The sequence below is a fragment of the Phalangium opilio genome, unplaced genomic scaffold, assembly GCF_054372755.1.
Source record: "Phalangium opilio isolate 3A_F unplaced genomic scaffold, DU_Popi_V2 ptg000042l_1, whole genome shotgun sequence".
NCBI lineage: Eukaryota > Metazoa > Arthropoda > Arachnida > Opiliones > Phalangiidae > Phalangium > Phalangium opilio.
Window position 1 is genome coordinate 2,942,589 of NW_028324166.1, and position 15,225 is coordinate 2,957,813.

The following is a 15,225-nucleotide window of genomic DNA, read 5'->3' on the forward strand; positions in this document are numbered from 1 at the left end:
ATGCCTTAAAGAAACAGTGAAAACGATAATAGAGTATCTTAGGACAGCAATGTTTCACGAAGGTGTTTCACAGGGCAGTTAAGTTTCATAAAAAAAGTATCCATAAAAATCACTTGAACATCATTTCAATCTACCTTTAAAGATAAAAGTACAAGGTTTTTGTTTTAACCTTACCGTTAACATTTATAGTAACTGAAATGGTGAAGGGATTTTTAATCTAACTTCTAATGGTTATCCTACGTAAGTGCTTCATAATATTTAGGGAATGTTTCAAGACTGGACGCACTGAGTTTAGTCACTTTGAAAATGAACTATACATAGTTTCATGTAGAATATTTCGAAAAACATTTAATTTCAAAATTAATTTGATTTCAATTTAATTGAAGTCTGAATTTTGAGTTTAACCAACTTTAAAAACATTTGCAAATAATTTTAAGTGTCACTGGGATGTTTAATCTGTCCAATATTGTCCAGAGATTGTATCAAATTTTTTATATTATATCTGTCCGTGTAAAACTGTAGCTAAGAACTTCCACGTGGTCGACCGGAATCTCGAGTTTGTTTGCTAGGCGGCTTAATGAGAAAAATGTGTGACGTTATGATTATTTAGTAGAATTCAACTTAATCATAACCCTAACCTTGGCTATGCCATAACCTAAACACAACCACAACCCTAACAATAAAACCATGGCTATGTTTTAGAGTGAAACTAAACATAACCCTAACCTTGGCTATGCTTTAACCTTAACTTATGCCTTAACCTAAACCTAAACATAACCCTGACTTTGGCTATGTCTTAACTTTAACCTATGCCTTAACCTAAACATAAACATAACTATGGATATGCCTTAACCTAAACATACCCCTGACTGTAGCAATGTCTTAACCTCAACCTATGCCTTAACCTCAACATAACCCTGACTTAAGCAATGTCTTAACCTTAACCTATGCCTTAACCTCAACATAATCCTGACTTAAGCAATGTCTTAACCTTAACCTATGCCTTAACCTAAACATAAACAAAACTATGGATATGCCTTAACCTAAACATACCCCTGACTGTAGCAATGTCTTAACCTAAACATAACCCTGACTTAAGCAATGTCTTAACCTTAACCTATGCCTTAACCTAAACTTAAACATAAACCTAACTATGGCTATGCCTTAACCTATGCCTTAACCTAAACCTAAACATAAACCTAACTATGGCTATGCCTTAACCTTAACCTATGCCTTAACCTAAACCTAAACATAAACCTAATTATGGCTATGCCTTAACCTTAACCTATGCCTTAACCTAAACCTAACCATGGCTATGAATTAACCTAATCATACTCCCAATCATGATTATGCCTAAACCAAAACTTAATTGAAACCATGGCTAAGTCTCTAGCTAAGCACCATGAATACCATGGGGGAATCAGCTAAGCCTAATCCCTAAAAATTACACAAAGCACAAGTCTGAAGTTGCTAGTTGTACCTGAGAATAGCGGTTGATGAAGCCATTTGCAAAGAAACCTTTTATGGTGTAAGTACTTGTATAAGGATCTATTCGTTTCGTTTGCTTGCAAGAACAGATAAAAGGCATTAAATATAACATTTACTGTTAAGCCTTGCTTCCAATAGCATTTGCATAAATACCTCCGTGAAATACACGGGGAACTTCCCATGGTCTACAAGGAGATTGAACTCTTCGCGATTGACCTGTTGCGTTGGTGGATCCTGAGATATGTGTAGTAACTCCCTTAAATACGAATCATCCGATGAAGCAGAGCTATCGTTGGCATCTGGTAAGACATGACCACCAGATGTTGAAGGTATTGAATTTTGCCGCGTCATATTTAGCTAATTTTGATTATCAACTTTGCTAAAATTCTTTAAGCCTAATTTGAAGAATTTTGAGAACGTGAATGACTATTAGAAATCTGCGCGCGAAGCGTAAGCCCAATCACGTGATGTTGATATTGGCGCGAGATTAAAATCTCGTGCTTTTTCAAAAGGAGTTAAACCTAATGTTTTTGAAGTGAGAAATCTTACCTAGGCTTAGCACGTTTTGCCCATTTGAAATAAAAATATTGATATAAAAGTTTGAAAAATATATATTTGGAAATATGGTATTTACATTGAAGTTCAAATGTTAGTTCAAATAAAATTTGAGGAAATTTTGTAATACAATAATATTTTTTTGGAGTTTGGAAAACCTGATCTATTTTACAAAAGAACACAGTTGAAATCAAAATACAGCCTTTTTTAATCGGACAGCCTGTTAAAATTATGTCTAAATGCGGGAAAATTCAACTCAATATATTAAAATTTCTCGTGATATCTACACGCATTTAGTTTTATCACGAAGGACTTATGACCTCGAAGACTTTCTGGTTTTGTATGGCACGGTCCTCTTCAATGCGGCCGCCTTTCCTCTGACTATTCGGCCGGAACTAGTAACTTTACGGACAGCATTGCACCAGGGCGGTAAAGGTTCCCCATCGACTTCCAACATGGCCATAGTAATCGCGACTATTTCTTGGTAAGTCAAGATTCCGGTGACAGAGACGACGGAGTAGAAACGTTTGGGGGTCATGGCCAGGAACAAGATGAAGGGCAAGAAGGGCATCATTCGATCTCTAACGGGTGTCATGTCCTGGTGTTCCTCGCACTCCGTGGAACCGGTAGTTTTGAATAGAGCCCATTTCAGTAGGGACACGAATAGCACCACGGGGTCGATTTTCAAAGACATTTTATCCGTGACCTAAGTGTAAGCGTACTTTTTGTGTAAGTTTGTGGAATTGTTAGGCCTAATTACTGGATGATGGAGTTGAAAAAAAACGAAACCGATTAATATCATAAAATTTGAATGGTACTTTCTAAAGAAACATCATGTGACCTTGAGGTGACGTAAATTATGAGCAAGTGACCATGAAGAATTGTGTTAAAGAATGAACAAGGTTTATAACGCGTGAAAAGCTTCTCATTATGGTACCGCTAGAGTCTTACGGATTTCTACTGTTATTGACCTTGCAAAAACGAATATTTAAAAATTATCTTCCCTTTCCAAAACAAAATTATTGCTCTCATCCAAGGATGAAAACGTTTAATAACAGAAACATAAGTTGCTTATGATTTAAATGAATCAAGAAATTACCAAATTCATTTCGTGATGACCCACAACCTTCTCTCCCAGGATTTTAAATATACATTTGCTTAGTTTAAGCATGTATTTATACTCATACATGAGTTAACGTACGATTAGCGTAATACTTGACATAAATACCAATATACCAATGCCAGCATTGTACTGACAATTCTGGCTGCTGTTCAGACCATAGAGAATGTGTATCTTCAACCTATACTCGGGAGGTATTTCTAGTGTCTAGATGGAACCCGAGATTTTGAGCCAATTGTCATACTTATGTAGTTGATTTTGAGACACCGCTCCGTTTAGACTTAAAAACTTCAGTCCTCGTTACCAACTTCAGTAGCCATTGGTGAATTATGACCTTGAACTCTTAGAAACGAAAATAAGAACTTACCTTGAGGACGATGTCTTCATCAAGGTTTAAGAATCCAGGGCTCCCTAAGACAGCGGGCAGATTTAAGGAAACGAAGTCCTCGCACTTCTTGGCTAAATCGGTCTGATCCAGCATGACGGCAAGGCGATATATGTCGCAGACGTTTTGTTCATTCTTATTTTCATTTAGGTATTGAGTACACCGTTTGACCAATTTCAGCATCAAATACTTTCTCGCGGCGTACATACAACTCAAGGCTTCCCTCACGTTATGGAAATTGGCTTCATCTTTGTACACGTAACTACCAAAATCATTTTCAATTAGTTAAATATTATACGTAATTACGCAAGTTCATAAGATATGTTCCATAAGTTAGTCACTGGTTACTGAGAGCTTGTCATAGATTCTCGTAAAGCAACGTCTGATGAGACGCTGTCAAAGGCTTAGTATTTATTAATTAGGAATATGAACTGCAAAATTAACCGAGTGTAGTCTGCAATTCTCGCTTGTCGTTCTCGAACTAGCTCTAAGTAAGTCTCTAGCATTGCGAAGTATAGGTAGTGTCATACTTATGGAACAAATATTACATTGGTAAAAACAGGCACAAATTAGACCCTAGTAGGAGACTTGAACGGGTTTCAATAAAACAACGTAACATCACAATACCACGTGGTCTAGGGACGTTTCCCAATAAGATGTTACTATATTTTAATAAGCTGAACAATAATGCGGCCTTAAAAGGTCTGTAAGGAAGGCATTGGGGTGGGTAAAGTTATTTGAAATGCGTCACAGGCACCACGTGACGCCCGGATACAAGGAATAAACGTGGATTGTGACTGGACATCTAGTACTTGTTCGCGAGATAACAGCACCAATTCCCCTAAGCGCCAATTTTTTTTAGAAAACTAACAAAGTTTCCTTGAACCACGCCTATTCTCAGTCACGTGCCCATGACGTATTTCAATTAATTTTTACCCACCCGCTGATACCTTTCATACATTCCCACTAAAGCTGCAAGAATGACGTATTAAAACCGGCAAACTTTAACCTTTATTAAACACAAAAAAACAGATTGACTCGCCTACATCTCTTAATTAGCTATGTTACATCATAATAATAATGAAAATTAACTCACTTCAGCAGGATTGCAAAGGCTTCCGGTTCAACGTCGGGTATCACGATAACGTCCTCCGTGGCCATGGGCCCGTAGGTCATGGCCCGAAATACTTCACTGACCATAGCGAGAATCAGTTTATGGGCTTGAAATTCAACCTGGGAATCACCGACTTTGAACGTGATATCCACGAGGTCTTTACTTTTGCGTAGCTCGCTAAGACGATTAAATACTTCCATATCAGTATTACAAGCTACTGCCTTTTGCGGAGTTTTCAACATAATTAAAATTTAAATAATAATCTTAAATATGTAGTCTAATAGAATCGGATAAGTTTTCGATTCGAACGTTAGGGCTAAAATGATTCAAATACGAATAGAGTTTTCTGTTCGTAATATCGGACTGGCCTATTTTTTAATTGTCAATTTTGAGCCAGTTTTTTATTATTACTTTTCTTTTATAGGTTGATACAATTGAAACGAATATATTTTTTTATCAGATCGCGTTTTTAGAAAAAAATTTGGTTTTTATTTATTTTTTAAATTGAACTAAAGCATAATATTGATTTCTTTAATAAATGCGGTTTTTAAAATTTATATATTTTAGGTTTAAATTTCAAATAAATTGAGCCTTTTAAAGACCAGATTTTATTTTTATCTTACACTTTTCGGTATAATTAGAAAGGCAAGTGTATTCTTAAAAGTTTTTTTACTTAATTTTTTTTCGTTACATGTGTAGGCTTCCTTAAATATTTTAACTTTCTCGCGCCATCTAGCTATGAGCGAAAACGAATGCTTTTAATTTTGAACCGGAGCCTCCGAAATGAACTAGGCCCATGCGTGTCGCGAAGCAAGAATATTTTTTTAACCAATTTAGTTCGCCGTTGTTTTACGCTTGGGGGCGCTTATATTACCGTAAAATAAACAAAGTTCAACCCCGTGACCCTGTCGACTACTTAAGTATTTGGGCCAAGGTCGCGGATTGTAAGTATACGTTTTTATTACTCTTACTGAATTATTTTAATTGAAATAACTTATTTTGTTGTCATCAATACAATCTAACCGAGAGATTCAATAAAAAGTGAATAGCCCAAAAAGTAATTACGTTAATTTTAGGATGAAACTTTTCTCTAGCATAAAAATTTTATGCCTAACCCCTAAAATATCAACGATAATTTAAGGAAGACCCCTGTCACAACGGTAATATAAGCGCCATCTCGTACACATATATGGTGAAAATATTTTCCTTAACAAACTGGCTGGATATTTCCCCACATAAAATTTGACATGCATGGGCCTAGTTCATTTCGGAGGCTCCGTTTGAACCCAAATGAAATCTATTAGCATAAATTGATAATCTACCACTAAGTTTCTATGTCTGAATGGAATTTATAGAGGACTAGTCGGCTCCCTGCAGCCTGAAAGCCACCTGTCCCTAACCTTCTATTAAATTATATGAGACACAACCATCGTGAAAGCTTTTTCTTCAATGTACTCATGCTTCAACGAAGTGTACTATTTCTTTGCTTAAGAAAACTTGAGAAATGTTCATAACACAATCAAATGGAGGCTTTAAACCATTTTCTCCGTTTCCATAGTTACGAAACTGAAACCAACACACCATATTCAAATAAAGCCAATAAACAGGCAGCTACGTATGATCAAAAATAGAGTTTAACAATTAAAACATGCTAATTATGTAAATAAATAACACAACCGAGTACACAGCATGAACTAATCAATTTTCTGTTTCCACAGTTACGAAACTCAAAACTCAAAAACACTCACTGAGGAATTGAGAAATCTAACGTATTTTCGAAACTAGCTCATTGTTTAACTGATCATTTCAGGACAATTTTGATGAGGCCCGAGAAAACATTATCTTACTTGTTGTCGATGGAGACAATACTAGGTTAAAATTTGGACCACGAGGTTTGCGTGACGTTGACGTCAATATGAGAAAACTTAGTGTCCCACACTTATAAGTATCATAGCTGGTGAAAAAATCCAAAAGTCACATAATTATTAGGAACAACACAGTTGACAAAAACATGTACGATTTAAAGGTTGGGATCATCGAAGTAATTAATTTTTGACTTTTCACGTGTTCTCTATCGACAGCGGTATACCAGATTAACAATATTTTAACGTAGGGAACTGAGGATACGGATTTTACGATTCGTATGTACGGTATGGTGAAAGATAGTTACAGGAAAATGTTCAATTTAAGGTAAACCGCAAAAGATTTAAATGACTATCCTGAATTTTAATGGTAATAGATTTATTTATTTTCAATTTCAAGCCTCGAATTCATTTCTATGCCGCTAGACGATTTAGAAAAATTTCGAGAAGAGGGTGATTTACCAGAAGTGAGTATACGCCGTCTTTTAGCCAAGAAGAGGAAGAGACAATTGCTTTTTTATTAAAGTGTCAAATTACTTTTTTGCATTGTTTGGTACAGCCGATGGACACGTTGTTGTTTCCTATCCAAGCCGATAATTTCGTTTCTCCTCAAATGAAGGCTAAAATGACAAGTGCCTATGATTCGGTGGCCACCGTCATCGTCTCCTCAGTCCCGGAAATGACAAAGAAACCATCTCTGTCTTTTCTCAGCATGGAAGGACAGGTACAAGTCAGAATTAGGGAAGGTTTTCAGGTCATTTCTACAAGGGCCAGTATAGAATAAACCTTCAGTGAAAGGTTTTTGTGAATACCCATAAGCGGATAATAACAAGAAGTGGAACAGTATACAGTATATCCGTACAACATTCCTTATGAATGTCGGTTTAAAGACGGACGACACAAAAACAGAATGATCGCCTTACTATCCACATATGGAATATCTAAAAATATACGATAAGAGTTGTATCGCGTACAGTTTTAATTATTTTGTTCTACTATATTCTAAAATGAAGTTTGCGATATCTTGGATGACGAGTCTATTGGTAGTGTCAATCATCTTGGCTTTGGCCACTCTCAGAAAACAAAATGACCGCACGTTCATCTTTACTTTCATGGAAATGTTATGGAAAAACTTTCTAATTTTCTTCTACGAGCGTAATTATAGTCTTTCAATTTTAAAAGCGACCATCCATAGATACGAGAATTATATTACAGCCTTCAAGTCTGTTGAGAAATCGATCACGTGGCGTCTGGCAGCCATGTCCTGGTTGATCGCGACCACTTTCATTGTCTTCGAAATATCAGGGAAATTGAAGTCGGATTTCACTGAGAAAGTCTACGATACTGTGGACACCATCGACCAACTCGTTCAACAGGATTTTCGGAACGTCTGGTTTTGGGAAGGATCCGACGAATTCGCTTCCTTACAGAGAAAGGTCAGCGTCGATAATCGAACTTTTTAATGACGAGTCTTCGTCACAAGATATGTTCCATAAGTTTGTCACTGGTTACTGAGAGCTTGTCATGAAGTGACGTAAGTGAAACGTCATAGATTCTCATAAAGTGACGCCTTGTGAGACGCTGTGAAAGATTTAGTACAGACTTAATAAGCTTGTCGTTCTCGAACTAGCTCTCAGTAAGTCTCTAGCATTACGAAGTATAGTTAGTGTCATACTTATGGATCACGTTTTATAAATTTATGTCACAATTATAACGATAATGTGGTTTGATGATCGATTTGCATATCCAGGCAAAATCAAATGAGAAGCGATACGGGAAACTACTGAATGGAATTCCAAGCACATCCATGCTCGCTGTAGAGAGCGCAATTATTGGAAACGAGTTTGCGCACATTGCGGGGGTCAAAGGGCGTGATAGGAAGTTCATGGTCATTTCGACACTAATCCTTCAACCTATTCTCTTGGAAAACTTAGCGATGAGCGATAAAATGCGATACGCCGACAATTTCTACTTGTCACCTTCAATAGAAAATAACCTGGTAGTTTTCGCTGTTTCCAACAATTTCTCACGATCTAAGTACATGGAAAACGTTAACAAAATGTAAGAAAATTGGATTTGAAACCAAAATATTACCCTTAAAACTTCAATAACATTGAAACAAATTTTTTTTATGATAAAGATGAATTTGATTGTAAAACAGATTCATATTACTACTTTATTCTTTTAGAGTGGAGTTGTACGCCGAAAACCAGCTTATGTTCGGTATTATGAACAAAGCTGGCTATTCCCTCGACGTCATTCGATGGAAAAAGCCATCGGACGATTTTTCTACGATATCTGTGAAGGAAATCGAAAGCCTCATTTTGGTCTACTTGATGGGAATCGCGTTGGCCTTATTGACTCTGACTCTTGAAACATCACTATCGTTCTTGATGTCGTTAAAGAAGTCAAGAACCAAGAGAAAAGTCTTAAGACGACACCGTAGACGAGTTAATCTTCATACACTAATGTATCACTAGTAAATAATCAAAAATAATTATTGATTTCAGCTTACAATATATGAGTGAACAGTTTCACGTGCATTATTTAAATAGCGCAATATTGATATTTCGTTTCAATTATCCAAGTTATGTTTTTGAGCACCATCTGGTGTGATTTCATAAATAAGTTTCAATAAAAACACTGCCATTAAGTTTAACGAGCGTTTACTAGGGTTAATCTTTGGTCGGAAAAACAAGTGAGTCGGATCCCTTTTTAGCGAGCACTGTTTGACCGAGGAAAGATCCTTTTATTAAAAAAAATGTTTCTAACTACAAAATGAATTCAGACTTAGCTAGCTGAGAAAATTTATTATAAATTAACAGAAAGATTTTTGTGATTTATCCTAATGTTAAATTTAACACACGTAATTAGAACCGAAGTTATCAAAGACTGAATAACAAAGAACAATGTTTCTTCAAAGGCTTATCACATTTGTTGCGTGATTCATTCATTTTATCAACAATTTCTTTAACTTTAGTTAACACTTGGCTAATAAATTACATTGAGGTCAAAGGTTCATAGAAAAGAGTACAGTATGTTGGCAAGCCAAACGTGAATTATTGTTACTGCTATACTGAGCCTATTCACGCGTGTACCATGTGCTACGGTCGTGAAGGTATCCATACGCAGAAGGAGGTCGATAATATGTTGTAATATTCATTAAACAATCAAATGGATGGTCTCAAACTTTTATTTTCTCCGTTTCCATCGTTACGAAACTCAAACCAACAGACCATATTCTCATATAACTAATTACTTCCGGGCGGCATAAACAAGAGTTGAGATTGGCTATTAAAACTTCCTAATTATGATAAATTCATAACACAACCAAGTTCACAGCATAAACTAATCAACTTTTCTGTTTCCACAGCTACGAAACTCAAAACTCAAAAACACTCACTGTGGAATTGAGAAATCTAACGTATTCTCATAACTAGATCATTGTTTAACTGATCATTTCAGGACAATTTTGATGTGGCCCGATAAAACATTATCTTCCTTGTTGTCGATGATTAGACAATACTAGGTTAAAATTTAGATCACGAGGTTTGCGTGACGTTGACGTCAATATGATAAAAGCTAATATCCCACACTTATAAGTATCATCGCTGGTGAAAAAATCCCCAAGTCAAATAATTATTGTTTCGTTAGGAATAACGCAGTTGACAAAGACATGTACGATATAAAGGTTGGGATCATCGAAGTAAATAATTTTTGACTTTTCACGTGTTCTCTATCGACAGCGGCATAGCAGATTGACAATTTTTTTCTCTTAGGAAACTGAGACCATGGATTTCGCTGCTCAATGGTACGGTATGGTGAAAGATAGTTACAGGAAAATGTTCAATTTAAGGTAAACCGCGAAAGGTTTAAAGGACTAGCCTGAATTTTATTGGTAATAAATTTATTTGTTATTTTCCATTTCTAGCCTCGGTTTCATTACTATGCCGCTAGAAGATTTTGAAAAGGTTCGGGAAGAGGGTGATTTACCAGAGGTGAGTGAGTTTACGCCGTCTTTTAGCCAAGAAGCTGAAGAGACGGAAGCTTCGATAATCAAAATGTCTAATTACTTTTTTGCATTGTTTGTTACAGCCGATGGATGTCTTGTTTTTCCCCACCCAAGCAAACAATTTCGTTTCTCCTCGAATGAAGGCTAGAATAACGGGTGCCTATGATTCGATGGCCACCATCATCGTCTCTTCAGTCCCGGAAATGACAAAGAAACCATCTCTTTCTTTTCTCACCATGGAGGGACAGGTATAAATATCCTTCCAAAATATCCCGTTTAGCACATGGTTTTTGTGCAATACTTGCGTAATAAGAGTTGTACCGCGTACAGTTTTAATTAAGAGTTGTACCGCGTACAGTTTTAATTATATTGTTGTACTATATCCTTAATTGAAGTTCGCGATATCTTGGATGACGAGTTTATTGGTAGTGTCAATCATTTTGGCTTTGGCCACTCCCAGAAAACAAAATGGCCGCACGTTCATCTTTACTCTCATTGAAATGTTTTGGAAAAACTTTCTAATTTTCTTCTACGAGCGTAATTATAGTCTTTCAATTTTAAACGTGATCATCCGCGGATACGAGAATTTTATTACAGCCGTCAAGTCCGTTGAGAAATCGATCACGTGGCGTCTGGCAGCCATGTCCTGGTTCATCGCAACCACTTTCATTTTCTTCGAAATATCAGGCAACCTAAAATCGGATTTCACGGAGAAAGTCTACGATACTGTGGACACCATCGACCAACTCGTTCAACAGGATTTTCGGAACGTCTGGTTTTGGGATGATTCGGACGAGTTCGCTTTCTTACAGAGAAAGGTCAGTGTCGATAATCAAATTGCTTGACAATTAAAACGATAATGTGGTTTGATGATCGATTTGCATATCCAGGCAAAATCAAATGAGAAACGATACGGGAAACTACTGAATGGAATACCAAGCACATCCATGCTCGCTGTAGAAAGCGCAATTATGGGAAACGAGTTTGCGCACATCGCGGAGGTCAAAGGGCGTGATAGGAAGTTCATGGTCATTTCGACATTGCTCATTGAACTTCTGATCTTAGAAAACACAGCGATGAGGGATAAAATGCGATACGCCGACAGTTACTACTTGTCACCTTCAATAGAAAATAACCTGGTGGTTTTCGCTGTTTCCAACAATTTCTCACGATCTAAGTACATGGAAAACGCCAACAAAATGTAAGAAAATTGTATTAGACACCAAAATATCACCCTTTAATAACATTGAAACTATATTTTCGAGATAAAGATGCATTTGAAAGTAAAATTTATTCATAGAATTTTATTGTACTACGACTTTGTTCTTCTAGAGTGGAGTTGCACGCCGAAAACAAGCTTATGTTCGGTGCTTTGAACAAAGCTGGCTATTCCCTCGACGTCATTCGATGGAAAAAGCCACGGGACGATTTTTCTACGATATCTGTGAAAGAAATCGAAAGCCTGATTTCCGTCTACTTGATGGGAATCACACTGGCCTTATCCACTCTGATTTTTGAAACATCACTATCGTTTTTGATGTCGTTCAAGAAGTCAAAAACCATGAGAAAAGTCTTAAGACGACACCATCGACGAGTTAATCTTCATACACTAATGTATCACTACTAAATAACATAATTATTGGATTTTGCTTACAATATAAGAGTGAACAATTTCACGTGCATTACTAAATTTTTGAATATTGATATTTCGTTTCAATTATCTGTATTACGTTAGAGCACCATCTGGTGTGATTTCAAAAAATAGTTTGAATAAAAAACGCTGAAATTAAGTTCATGTATATTTAAACACACGTAATCAGAACCGAAGTTATCAAAGACTGGATAATTTAGAACAATCACATTTGTTGCGTGATTCATTCTTTTTATCATCAATTTCTTTAACTTTAGTTAACACTTTGTTAATAAATTTAAAATTACATTGAGGTCAAAGGTTCGTAGAAAATAGTACTCTATGTTGGCGATCCAAACGTGAATTCTTGTTACTGATATACTGAGCCTTTTCACGCGTGTACCATGTGCTACGGTCGTGAAGGTAACCATACGCAGAAGGGGGTCGATAATATGTTGTAATATTCATTAAACAATCACATGGATGGTCTCAAACTTTTATTTTCTCCGTTTCCATAGTTACGAAACTCAAACCATATTCTCATTTAACTAATTACTTCCCGGTTAGGTATAAACAAGAGTTGAGTTTGGCTATTGAAACTTTTTAATTATGGTAAATTCAAAACACCACCAAGTTCACAGCGTAAACTAATCAATTTTCTTGTTTCCACAGCTACGAAACTCAAAACTCGAAAACACACACTTTGGAATTGAGAAATCTAACGTGGTTCATTGTTTAACTGATCATTTCAGGACAACTTTGATGTGATTCCGAGAAAATTTAATCTTCCCTGTTGTGTTAGAATGAAACTTGTCTATGTGGGGACAATACTTGGGTAGAATTTAGTTCCCGAGGTTTGCCTGACGTTCACGTCAATATGATAAAACCTAGTGCCCCAATCTTATATAAGTAACATCGCTGGTGATAAAATCCCCAAGTCACGTTAATCATTGTTGTTAATTATTCATTAACTCGAATGGAAAATCACACTTGACAAAGACATGTACGATTTACAGTTTGGCATCATCGATGTAATTCATTTTCACGTGTTTTCTATCGACTCAAACATAGCATCTTAACAAATTTTTACGTAGGGAACTGAGGATATGGATTTCGCAACAAAATTTTACGATACGATGAGAGATAGTTACAGGAAAAGGTTCAATTTAAGGTAAACCGGAAAAGGTTTAAATGACTGCCCTTGAATTTGTTATTTTCTATTTGAAGCCTCAGTTTTATTCCTTTTCTTCTGGATAATGTCGAAAAAGTTCGGGAAGAGGGTGATTTACCAGAGGTGAGTAAACGCCGTCTTTTAGCCAAGAAACGGAAGAGACAAAGGCTTCGTTATTAAAAATGTCAAATGGTTTTTTTAAATTGTTGGGTACAGCTGATGGACGTCTTGTTGTTTCCTATCCAAGCCGACAATTTCGTTTCTCCTCGAATGAAGGCTAGAATAACGGGTGTCTATGACTCGGTGTCAACAGTCATCGTCTCTTCAGTCCCGGAAATGACTAAGAAACCATCTCTGTCTTTTCTCAGAATGGAAGGACAGGTACAAGTCAGAATTAGGGAAGGTTGTCAGGTCATATCTACAAGGGCCTATACTAGCCCTGTAGAATAAAACTTCAGCGCAAGGTTTTTGTGAATACCCATAAGCGGATAATAACAATAAGTGGGACAGTATACATTATATCCGTACAACATTTCTGATGAATGTCTGTTTAAAGACGGACGACACTGATCACTTTATTATCCGCTAATGCAATAACTTATAAATATGCGATGAGATGAGTTGTGCCTCGTACAGTTTTAATTACATTGTTGTACTATATCCTAAAATGAAGTTCGCGATATCTTGGATGGCGAGTCTATTGGTAGTGTCAACCATCTTGGCTTTGGCCACTCCCAGAAAACAAAATGGCCGCACGTTCATCTTTACTCTCATTAAAATGTTTTGGAAAAACTTTCTAATTTTCTTCTACGAGCGTAATTATAGTGTTTCAATTGATATCCCTTTAAAAAAGAAGATAAGCCGATATGAGAATTGTATTACAGCCTTCAAGTCCGTTGAGAAATCGATCACTTGGCGTCTGGCAGCCATGTCCTGGTTCATCGCGACCACTTTCATTTTCTTCGAAATATCAGGGAAACTGAAATCGGATTTCACTGAGAAAGTCTACGATACTGTGGACACCATCGACCAACTCGTTCAACAGGATTTTCGGAACGTCTGGTTTTGGGATGATTCGGACGAGTTCACTTCCTTACAGAGAAAGGTCAGTGTCGATAATCGAACTTCTTAATGACGAGTCTTCGTCACAAAACAAGTTCATAAAACATGTTCCATAAGTTTGTCACTGGTTACTGAGAGCTTGTCATGAAGTGACGTAAGTGAAACGTCGTAGAAGTGACGCCTAGTGAGACGCTGTCAATGGCTTAATAGAGAGTAAACAGGAAGATGGACTTTTTAATTAATTAACCGAGTGTAGTCAATTCTTGCTTGTCGTTTTCAAACTGCTTGATGATCGATTTCCATATCCAGGCAAAATCAAATGAGAAGCGATACGGGAAACTACTGAATGGAATACCAAGCACATCCATGCTCGCTGTGGAGAGTGCAATTCTGGGAAACGAGTTGACGACCATCGCGGGGGTCAAAGGGCGTGATAGGAAGTTCATGGTCATTTCGACATTGCTCATTGAAGTTCTGATCTTAGAAAACTTAGCGATGAGCGATAAAATGCGATACGCCGACAATTTCTACTTGTCACCTTCAATTGAGAACAACCTGGTGGTTTTCGCTGTTTCCAACAATTTCTCGCGATCTAAGTACATGGAAAAGGTCAACAAAATGTAAGACAAATCACCCTTGTTCTTCACGTATCCGGGGCCACCAAGAAACATACACACAAAACAGTAGCACAATGTTAGGTCTGGTTACGTAACCACACCAAGCAAAAATTGTAATAGACACCAAAAACTCACCGTTCAATAACATTGAAACAATCTTAGCTTCATAAAGATGAATTTGGTTCTATAAATTATTTATAGAATTTTAT

The 15,225-nt window shown here is 36.7% G+C and overlaps 1 protein-coding gene across 1 annotated transcript; it reads right to left on the bottom strand.

Annotated features, from left to right (window-relative positions):
• Positions 1–2,193: 2,193 nt before the first annotated feature.
• LOC149678334 (BTB/POZ domain-containing protein 2-like) lies at positions 2,194–8,482 on the bottom strand. Its single transcript, XM_089837125.1, has 3 exons — positions 4,645–8,482; positions 3,531–3,810; positions 2,194–2,749 (listed from the first exon to the last, which is right to left on the bottom strand). Exons 1-3 carry the CDS (start codon positions 4,902–4,904, stop codon positions 2,357–2,359), a joined length of 933 nt encoding a protein of 310 aa, XP_089693251.1. The 5' UTR covers positions 4,905–8,482; the 3' UTR covers positions 2,194–2,356.
• Positions 8,483–15,225: the final 6,743 nt, after the last annotated feature.

Coding starts and splice junctions, on each gene's coding strand:
- LOC149678334 (XM_089837125.1), bottom strand. CDS start 4,904: ATGTTGAAAACTCCGCAAAAGGCAGTAGCTTGTAATACTGATATGGAA. Junction 3,811..4,644: donor GCCTTTGCAATCCTGCTGAA/GTGAGTTAATTT, acceptor TGATTTTGGTAG/TTACGTGTACAAAGATGAAG. Junction 2,750..3,530: donor ATGAAGACATCGTCCTCAAG/GTAAGTTCTTAT, acceptor GCTTACACTTAG/GTCACGGATAAAATGTCTTT.